A 10,654-nucleotide genomic window follows, 5' to 3' on the forward strand; every position below is an offset into this window, starting at 1 on the left:
ATGTTCATTTATCTTTACAATACGTTCCCATGGCAACCACTGCACAACAAGTAACAAGCGCACTCGTGGGGGTCTTATGGTAGTTAATTTCAAACTAAATACTTTGGGCATCAACATCTCTTTTCTTCACGTACTTTACGCTTACTTTTCAGGATTCACTGAATTCGCCCTTCACAAGGTAGAACTTTAACTTGAAGAATCTCGTTCCTCTGCTTGGGCGGGATCAAAATGTCGGCTATTTCCCAGTGAGATTCTCCCTCCGTCCCGATGCCGGTGATATTTTGCTCCCTTGTTTCATCTCCACGGGGTTCTTCCAAGGGGATCTGCTGCATACCTACGAAAATGATGTATTTAGTGGCGTCATAATATTGTCGCTTAGTGCTGTTCATTGACTGCTTTTACTCTGAAGGGGCAACTGTGAACTCATTCTGCTGTGATTCTGCCGAATTGTGTTCAAAATGCTCAAAAGGTTGGAATTTTTCTTTTTCCACAGAGGTGATCTTGTTTCGCTCTCTAGGGGAGATTCTGGGCGGCCAAGCTGTAGCGACCTAACAGGTGGAGAAGCATCTGAGAGCAAACTGCACTGAATGGCGACATCGGATTTCTGTGAGGTGGGCTGGTGGATGGTTTGAGTTCCTACATCCATTTTGTCACTGGGTGTTTTCTTGCAGTGGCACATTTGCGGGTTGTCGGACGGCGTTCGGCTTTCGAGAAATCCCAGCGGATAACGGCATTCTTCAACCTTATGAATCATGGGAAAATAAGTCATAAGTCATGATATATCAAATCAAATTATATTGAGAAGAACAGGCTAGCATGTTCATTATTACAATACAATACATCATATTACTTAACCTAAACAGTAACAAATTAGTAACTTACATCACCAAAGACCGAAATCGGGTATGGCCTCTTGCAAGAGGAACTCGGGGAACACCCACGACTGTTTATCGGGAATTCCGGATATGCTGGAGAACAAAGTGTAGCATTAGCATTTGCATAACAAATGGAGGATGGGAGGATGCACTTACAGAAGTTCAGACTGGAATTGGGGAGCTGTGAAGGAATTAAATGCTTTATTTTAATATGGTGGTACCATGACTTCATCCTTTAATTCATCCCTTGACAAAAAATACAGTAAAGTCTCGTTATATCGCTATTCAAGGGAGTCCGAAAAATATTGATATAACAGGGACAATCGATATATCCGACCCTGTTTGCATGTAATTTTCTCCGTGCGTGCATAGAAATAGTATCGATATAACCGTATCGATATAACGAGACTTTACTGTAGTTTAAAGGCGTTTGTGTTGTATTGTAGTTTATTACAGTCATCTAGTGTTAAACCTAAGGTTCACCACCAGGTGGTGGTGTTTCTCAGCTTACCTGTACTCCAATTGACTTTGACTCAGGGACAATTCTGGATAAAATAAATGTGTTAAAACTTCAATATGCATGTGGTTGGATCATATTACCTACTGTGGGGTCGAAGCTTGGATGGAAATTTCGTCATTGAGATACGATTTTGTTTTTTCACTCCCAAAATGAAGAGCTAAGGGGTAGAGAAAGTAATTATCTCTCTTTGCTCCTAAAATAAAGCCATGGTAAATTATTGCTGTGTTTTAAACCATTATTTTCATATTCGCCATGAATAAGTCCTGGAAATATGTCCTCTTCAAATTGATTCTCATTCCCAGCGTGGTTAAGAGTGAAGTCCAGGGTGGGCTCCATTTGAGACAAACTGCTAAGGAAGTTGTCTTCAGATCTTGGGTAATGTGTGGGTGTACTGTGAGGACCAAAAATATTAGTCTATATTATTTCAAATGTGTCTTAACTGGTTAAATTGCTCATACTCTGGGATTCCAAAGAAAGCTGCCGAGGGTGTGGCCGGATTTGAAGACCACACGATGTCTTCTGGATTCCCCTTGGGCTCAAAAAAAGGCTGAAACTACAGTGGATTATCAATCAATGCTATATTTATCCAATTTTTGATATTTTATTGAATATACCATATTTCGATCCTGACTCGATGTATCCCAATGTGTCATAGACCAACCAGGAAGTGACTGACTCTGCGGTCCCTGTGGAAAGATTCTCCCTGCAGGGAAAAATCTAATAATTAATTTCTAGTTTCTCCATTGTTAAAATTCTAGGACACGCACCCGAGGAGGAGGACGGGGATGAAAAAGGGCTGAAGGGTTCCGATGTAGGAGGCAGGTAGTCGGCTGCACTGTTGTCCGAAAAGGAGCACTCTACAACTGGTGACAGCTGAAGTAAGAAATATATATATATTTTTAAAGTATTTTAGTTCCTTAACAACCGATTTTATATCGCTTTCTGCCACTTTTGTGTTTTTTTTTTCTATATTTAAAAAAACTGCTATGTAAATGCCACAAGATGGCGGCAAAGTACTATTTTACAGCATACGACGCCATCTATCAAGCCACCGAATGCAACACACCTCTTTGGTCACAAGATGGTGTCAAACCACTATACAGTAAAGTCTCGTTATATCGATATCGGATATATCGATAGTCCCAGTTATATCGATATTTTTTCGGACTCCCTTGAATATCGATATAACGAGACTTTACTGTATTTATATTTGGTATGCTTTTGCACCAAAAAAAAAAGGCAAAACGCCCAAAAATAAACATTTTGGGGGCTAAGATGAACCTAGGTGTGGTTACAAAAAATAATATCTGGATTATTTTGGTTACCTTGCCATAAAATTAACTTCACGGCAATTTATGGCCTTTATTAAAATTGCTGTTTTCTTTTGAATGATGTACCATCTATGTTCAATGTTCCCCTGATCTAAACCAGATGGCTTTGTTACTTACTGGCCGGATCTTGAAAGCTTGTGGGACAATCTTTTTCGTCTGAACGCCTTCAAATCTAAAACAATAGGAGAGGTTAAGGTGTGCAGTGGGACTGAGCATTAAGTTTGCCCTGATTAATTAGTTTTGAATAGCCTCTGGAAAAACAAAACGATTCAGGGGTGACTTGACATGTCACTGAATTTTGATGGCTCTGTAAAAGGGACGTGATTACTTAGGAGTGTGATAACCAAATTGAAATCTGATGAGGCAATTCCCATTGCTATTCAGTGGATGTAGGGCAAAGGTGTCTAACTCGAGATTGCAAGATGATATCTATCTATCTACACTATGTACTTTCAATGCTATAACCTCCGCCCCGAAATTACGATGCGGCCTTTGATCAAAACAACTTTTTTCAGCCCCCTTTTATTCCTACCTGCTCTGAGGTTGGCTCTCAACCAGACACAGCTGAGATGGAGAACCGGGGCTCATGGGGAGTACCAAGGATTTGTTACCACTCCACTTCTTCCCTCCTCCTTTGGAGGCCAAAACTGACACTTGGGGAGGATCTGAAAGGCATCACAGTATAATAGAGCAGGGCCAATATTATATTAATACATGTGTACATACGGCTCAGCAGCAAACCTTTCAGCTCTTTCTTTGCAGCTATCTGGTTGACCACAAACAATGTCACAAGGTCCATACTGACGATGGAACTGACTTTAGGGGATGAAGGTGTGGCAATTTCCATGTTTTTCAGTTTATTTTGCATTCTCCTCTTCTCAAAGAATTCCTGACAGGGGCAAGACATAAATAGGATTAAACTAAGATGAAAATACGTATAATGTGTCAAAGTGCCCGGGTAGACGGTCTTACTCGTTGCTTTTTCGTATCATTTTTCATCATAAGCCGGTTCCTGTATGGAATGTACGTTTAGCAAGAAACGGCGCAAGTGAATACAGTTTCGATGAATAATGAATTATTTTACCTCGACCCGCCAACCCAGTTCATTTTCGACAAAATATTTGACAAAAAATATCGAAAAAAGAAATTATTTTCACTGCTAGCTTAACAATTTTTAAGTTCGATAAACCTGTGAGGCAACGGACACTCGATTTTACGGTATTCGGAATTGTTAAGAATTCAACAACCAATTAATATATTATAACATTCTAATGATGTACTAAAAGAACTTTAGTCTTCTTCTTCTTCTTTTCCTTTCGGCTTTTCTCTTACGCCGTGTTAAATATCATTAAATATCATTAAATATTAATTTATATAACGTTATAAATGATAGGCGGTCGTGTATGACGCGACCAATCACGAGAGGCGGAAATCATCACGTCGAAAGACGAGCAATGTTAATATAAAATCGTTAACATTCATCATGAGTGGCGCTTGCTTTATTCTGAAAGGAAACCCCGGAAGTGTAACATGTCGCCTATATGTCGGGTTAAGCTTCAGAGCGAGATGTAGCGGTACGTCTTCGAACCGTTTTTAAATTAATTTTTCGTGTCACCGTGGCCGTCTATGATCTATCTACCTTCTCACGTCGACGCTGTGAGTGGATTTAAGGTGATGGGAGTTTGGGGACCGCCATAAAAGCAGACTAACGTGCTAAAAATGTCCAATATCCTTCATGCGGCGTCCAAAGTGAAATGGGACCGCACGGCTTTAGCTAAACGAGCTGTCTTTCTCGCCGCTGCTGCCTACAGCGTCAAAACCCTCTACCCGGTCATCTCCGGGCAACTTTCGAAAAAGAAAGCCGGCAGACAGGATGAAAACGGGTCTGTATGTCGTTTCAAATCCCGCGTTGACACCGCGAATCCATCAAAGGCGTCCCCCGGGGTCAACGCCGAATTCTTCACGCAGATCCTGGAACTTGCCAAAATCCTTTTCCCCAAGTTGTTGTCCAAGGAGCTCGCTTTGCTCTCCTTACACTCTATAGCTCTTGTCTCCAGGACATTCCTGTCCATATATGTGGCTACCTTGGACGGCAAAATAGTGAAAACCATCGTGGAAAAGGAACCAAGAAGCTTCGTCATCCAACTCATCAAATGGCTCCTTATCGCCATCCCAGCCACGTTTGTCAACAGCGCCATCCGTTTCTTGGAATGCAAGCTGGCCCTGGCGTTCCGCACCCGCCTTGTAAACCATGCCTACCAGACCTACTTCACCGACCAGACCTACTACAGAGTCAGCAACATGGACGGTAGGCTGGCCAATCCGGACCAGTCCCTCACGGAGGACGTGCTGATGTTTTCCCAGTCGGTAGCCCATCTTTACTCCAACCTCACCAAACCCATCTTGGACGTGATACTCACTTCCTACACGCTCATCCGGACGGCTCGGTCCAAGGACGCCAACGCCAGCGGGCCCACGCTGCTAGCCGGGTTGGCTGTTTTTGTCACCGCCAAGGTCCTTCGGGCATGTTCTCCTAAATTTGGGAAGCTGGTGGCCGAGGAGGCACACAGGAAGGGATACCTGCGCTATATGCACTCCAGGATTATCGCCAATGCGGAGGAAATCGCCTTCTACAGGGGACATGAGGTATGTCACAGTAAAAAAATCTGTTAATGGGTGAAGTGGTGAAAAAAAATGAACTAAAGTATAACTTAAAAGTCACATAATAAGACTCCATTACCATACACAAGGTGGAGATGCGCCAGCTCCAGAAGTGTTACCGGGCGCTGGCCGAACAGATGAACCTGATCCTCTCCAAGCGATTGTGGTACATCATGATCGAACAGTTCCTCATGAAATACGTATGGAGCGGCTGTGGCCTCGTCATGGTTGCCGTGCCCATCATCACCGCCACTGGTTTCGCCGACAGCGGTATTGAAAACATCATATCTGTCTTTTATTTAATCTTTCTCTACATTATGATTACGATATCATCAAAAATTATTTTCCAGAAACGGCTGACGGGCATCCACATAGGAGGGTGAGCGAAAGGACGGAGGCGTTCACTACCGCTCGGAATCTTTTGGCTTCTGGAGCGGACGCCATTGAGAGGATCATGTCCTCTTACAAAGAGGATTGATTATTCAATATAGTATTATGGTATTTTGCAGTTGTATCATGTACTATTTATGTTCAGTGCATTACATGAAGGGCTGGATCATCGCAATGGCTCATCTCATGTGGTTTCAAAGGCGCATGGCTTTGAATTACAGACGCTCCCCTACTTACAAACAAACATTTGAGTTACATACGAACATTTTTGTAGTAACGTGTAGTATTCTCTCCAGTTGAACACATGTACATATCTTTATAGAGCATATATTTTATTCAATGTTTATGTTTCAGTAAAAATCAATACAGGTTACTTATACACGCCTTAAAAATACATTCCATACAAAATATAGCGCTGAAGCAACTTACAAACAAATTCACCTTACAAACGACCGTTCGGAACGTACCTCGTTTGTAAGTTGGGGAGCATCTGTACAGCGTAAAAAGGCAAATGATTTGACATTTTTTTTCCTTATTAAAATGGCCGCTGCTCCTTCCCACGGGCTTAACCTCACATATGCATAATCCTCCATCTGTTGATCCTTGATTCCGCATCCTTCCAGACGATTAAGAAACGTAAAATCTCGGACGTTTCATAACCGTTACGTCTCTCCCGAGTCATCCGGCCGTCACGTGGCGTCCACCGAGCTGCAGATCTTTGTTTCAAAGAGAATCAAGCTGAGTCAACAAAGAGCTTTTGACATCTTGCCGCATGCAGCTGAATCGGCACTCAGAGAAAATAATGTCATGGTGGAAGTGTCGTGTGCAACAGTAGTAACTGTTTTTTAAATGTATTTATTTTTTGGGGGGGGACAAAAGCATTTTATTTTGGTCTGAAAAATCCAACCAAGCTAATTCGAGTAAAATACAACATAGTTGTAGTATTATTTCATGTTTCAATAAAGATCTCCAGGCAACACTCAACCAACATAGCCCCATTCATAAATTTGAACCTTATGATCTATGGGTCGCACTAATATTTACCACAAAAGGGTCATTTACCCCTTTCCCCTGCCCCTTCTGTCAGGTCACAGAGCTGGCAGGCTACACGGCGCGAGTCCACAACATGTTTGTGGTATTCGAGGATGTCCAAAAGGGCGTTTACAAGCGTTCATCGCTCGCCGCCGCCAATGGAGGCGAGAAGAAAAGCAAGCCAGATATGCATATTGACGGCCCGCTGGAAATTAAAGGTTACAAATCTTGGGTGGGGGTGCTTTCAAAGCACCTTTTCTTAACCTTCCTTTCTCATGTCAGGTGAAGTGATTGACGTGGACAATGGTATTGTGTGTGAAAATGTTCCTATAATCACACCGAACGGGGACGTCGTCGTTTCTAGCCTGAATGTTAAGGTAAGATTGGAGAATAGCCACCATGTCATTCAATGCTCAATAACAAATTAAGGAATAGGCGTTATGGGTACGAGTCCAAGCGCTATTACGCTGTTCTAAAATACTACCCTGCGGCATTCTACATGAATGTGCAAACCACAAATATGATTTTGCTTTTCAGGTAGACGAAGGCATGCATTTATTGATCACGGGCCCTAACGGGTGCGGCAAAAGCTCCCTATTCCGCATCCTGAGCGGTTTGTGGCCCGTATATGGCGGCCGTCTCCACAAACCCTCCCCTCAACATATGTTCTACATACCGCAGAGGTACACAAACACACACACACACACACACACACACACACACACACACACACACACACACACACACACAAATATTCACGCACACACACCTTCCTGTTTTGAGCTGTAGTGAGGACCTTCATGGCGAACCTCTCAGCGGTTGATACCATTGTAACAGGATCCCTCAAATAAATATTGAACCAACTTTGCGCATGAATGAATCGACCATGACGCCATCTTTTGTTTGAGCTTGTAATCTACCCTCCCCCCTGTTATTTGCCCCAGGTGGGTGAGTAAGACATTTTAAGAAAAGTATTATTTTTCTTTCTCCTTTCTCCCCCTTTCCTGCCTGCAGGCCCTACATGTCAATGGGCTCCCTGCGAGACCAGGTGATCTATCCCGATTCGGCGGAAGGCATGGCCGCCAGAGGCCTCGGCGACAAGGACCTGGAAGCCATTTTGGACATCGTCAACCTCAACCACATCGTCACCAGGGAAGGAGGTGATTGAACTCATTCACTGCCATTCACATATTTATTCTGGAATTGAAAGTAAGACGTAGAGCGCCATTACCGAATGTGTTCGGGTTTTGGTTTTTCACATGCTTGGGTGCTGATAAAGCGCTGGCTATAGCCTCTGGTAATGTTTTTGCTTTTTCCGCATTTCAAGCGCTATATAAACCAATATGTATGTATTGCATTGTATTTTGCACAGCTGCCCTCATTTCAAGCTCATATAACTCCAGACCCATATAACTTAGGAATTAACTGTTTTTTTCTGATGAAAGAAAAGAGTTTTTTTATGCTAAAATGAATGTGTTTGTAGTCCGAAAGCTCAATATTCTGTGGGTCCTGGAATTCAAGTGACAATGACAAAAACCCTGGCACTTGGAGTGGATACGTTTTTGCACATCGTCTGGCAGTGAATGAGTTAAATAACGTCCATTTTCCGATTGTTTCGGAATAATGCACGGCTTAGCGCAGCTGGTGGATTTGACGTGAAATCGGGCCGCGGCGTGACCAAAGTCCTCGAATGGATTATGCGATATTATAAACATTTGTAAAATTCCCAAACAAAAATGGCTTTTTTCGTCATCGTCGTTTCCCACCGTTAGGCTGGGATGCCGAGCTGGATTGGAAGGACGTGCTATCCGGAGGCGAGAAGCAACGCATGGGCATGGCTCGCATGTTTTACCACAAGTAAGGACACTCTTCATATCTTTCAAAATAAAATACTACACAATGTACGCCATTATTGATTTTTATTATCAGGCCGAAATACGCCCTATTGGATGAGTGCACCAGCGCCGTGAGCATCGACGTGGAGGGTAAAATTTTCCAAGCCGCTAAAGACGCTGACATTTCCCTGCTGTCCATCACGCACAGACCCTCGCTCTGGTAAAAAAAAATAAAAATAAGTCCTCATTTTTCAATCCGCTCGCAACTCACTTTCGTTTTTTTTTTTTTTTTTCCCAACAGGAAGTACCACACGCATTTGCTCCAATTCGACGGCGAAGGCGGCTGGCGCTTCGAGCAACTGGACACGGCCACTCGCCTTTCGCTCACCGAGGAGAAGCAACGTCTGGAGAACCAGCTAGCCGGCATCCCCGAAATGCAGCAGCGCCTCAACGAGCTCTGCAAGATCCTGGGAGACGACTCGGTGCTCAGAAGCGTCCGTCCATAAGATGAGATGGAGATTGGTTTTTGACCATCGCTTCTTTCTCCGGCACTGCATTTTAAATTTCGTTTAAACATGAACAAAAGTCGTTTTTTTTTTGATCAAAAAGCCAACAAAGGGGTTGTTCCGTGTCGGCACTTTGTAATTTGAACAGCAACACGAACTCCGTGTGTACCCCCCAAATTCAAAAGGCATGATATGATCATGTTATTTTTATGATTTTTTATTTTTTTAGTAGTCCCCTCATTTTTTTTCCTTCCATTCCAGCAAAATGGCTCCAAAGCAATATTTGATATTAGACATGGCTATGGCTTGAGCACAAAAACAATGAATTTGACTTGAAATAACCTTCTGATAAGGCAAACTAGCAATTTTATATGATCAAAAAGATATACAAATCTAATTTAAAAAAAGGATTTAATTTCAAGAACGATAAACCTTGTGTTTTAAAATGAAAGTTTTTATTTGTGCAAAGATGATTGACACCAAGGTAAGGTAGGAAAGAGACATAATTGACTTTTTTTTGTTGCTTTTTTTTTCAATAATATGACATCATTTTATTACACTTTTTTGCATCAGCCCCCCAGCGACAGCTTGCCGACACCCCCGGGGGTTAATCCGAATGCCACTTTGAGAACCACTGCTTTAAGCGACAGAAAAGAGCACAGCTAAGAGTAAAAGGTAACACTTTTCTCCATTGATATTTTCTTTTAACATAGCACTTTAATTGTAGTTTTTTTTTATAACAATTTGATTCAAGGAGTCATTTTCGCACTGTAAACTTTGCACAGAAGAGGGAAAAAATGCTTTATCCTATTATGGGTGGTGATTAAATGCCGCAGCTCTTAACCCTGTGAACGAGGGCCTTTTTTTTGGGGGGTTCACCGAACAAACACAATGCCCGAAAGAGGCCCCTCTCTTGCTGAGTCCAGAGATCCAGTTTGCAAAACATGTCCAGGCGCCACCGATTGAAGATTGTAAATCTCTTTTCTGTGATAGGTCAAACCTTAAAAATCTTTCAAAAAGTGGGGGATAAATTCTGAAAGTAAAAGCTTGTATACATATATAACCAACTGTCACCCTTTTAGCACAAAATGTCATCCCGCCCCCATTTTATTTCAACTCAATCTGACCCCACTGCAGTCAATTTGACTTTTAGTTCCAGGAAGCTGGATTTCCCAGAAGGCTTCACACACCTACTACAAACCAGGGACAAAAACCGTCCCCCCCAAAAAGTGTTATAATAATCCCATATTGCTAGCTATGAGGGACAATCAGTAGCATCCTAAAAACCTGTGAATTTCACACAAAAAACAGCAAATGCTGCCCCCGCACAGGATATTTATCAGCTGCCACTTTTAATTTCCCACACAATGTGATTTATTTTTTTCATGCCACTTTGAGCTTCATTGCGATCATATGAGGGTATCTGTTTTTTTTTATATTAAGTATTAATACGATAAAGCCTTACACATGGTTTCCATTGCAACAACATAGTTGACATCGTGTC

At 42.4% G+C, this 10,654-nt stretch overlaps 2 protein-coding genes across 2 annotated transcripts; one reads left to right on the forward strand and one right to left on the reverse strand.

The window, feature by feature from the left end:
• Nucleotides 1-20: 20 nt before the first annotated feature.
• Nucleotides 21-4,045, reverse strand: redic1 (regulator of DNA class I crossover intermediates 1). Its single transcript, XM_088988945.1, has 15 exons — nt 3,811-4,045; nt 3,699-3,738; nt 3,468-3,615; nt 3,259-3,391; nt 2,844-2,898; nt 2,163-2,268; nt 2,010-2,098; nt 1,854-1,948; nt 1,629-1,786; nt 1,480-1,552; nt 1,387-1,420; nt 1,032-1,056; nt 883-968; nt 403-742; nt 21-334 (listed from the first exon to the last, which is right to left on the reverse strand). Exons 1-15 carry the CDS (start codon nt 3,831-3,833, stop codon nt 156-158), a joined length of 1,584 nt encoding a protein of 527 aa, XP_088845071.1. The 5' UTR covers nt 3,834-4,045; the 3' UTR covers nt 21-155.
• Nucleotides 4,046-4,243: 198 nt separating this feature from the next.
• Nucleotides 4,244-10,444, forward strand: abcd2 (ATP binding cassette subfamily D member 2). The gene is made up of 10 exons (XM_088989218.1): nt 4,244-5,372; nt 5,477-5,657; nt 5,738-5,857; nt 6,863-7,027; nt 7,092-7,186; nt 7,347-7,492; nt 7,824-7,969; nt 8,582-8,666; nt 8,739-8,864; nt 8,946-10,444. The coding sequence occupies exons 1-10, from the start codon at nt 4,446-4,448 to the stop codon at nt 9,148-9,150; spliced, it is 2,196 nt and encodes a 731-aa protein (XP_088845344.1). The 5' UTR covers nt 4,244-4,445; the 3' UTR covers nt 9,151-10,444.
• The last annotated feature ends 210 nt before the right edge of the window (nt 10,445-10,654 follow it).

Source organism: Hippocampus bargibanti, linkage group LG22, assembly GCF_051943395.1.
Source record: "Hippocampus bargibanti isolate YZ-2025 linkage group LG22, ASM5194339v1, whole genome shotgun sequence".
Classification (NCBI taxonomy): Eukaryota; Metazoa; Chordata; class Actinopteri; order Syngnathiformes; family Syngnathidae; genus Hippocampus; species Hippocampus bargibanti.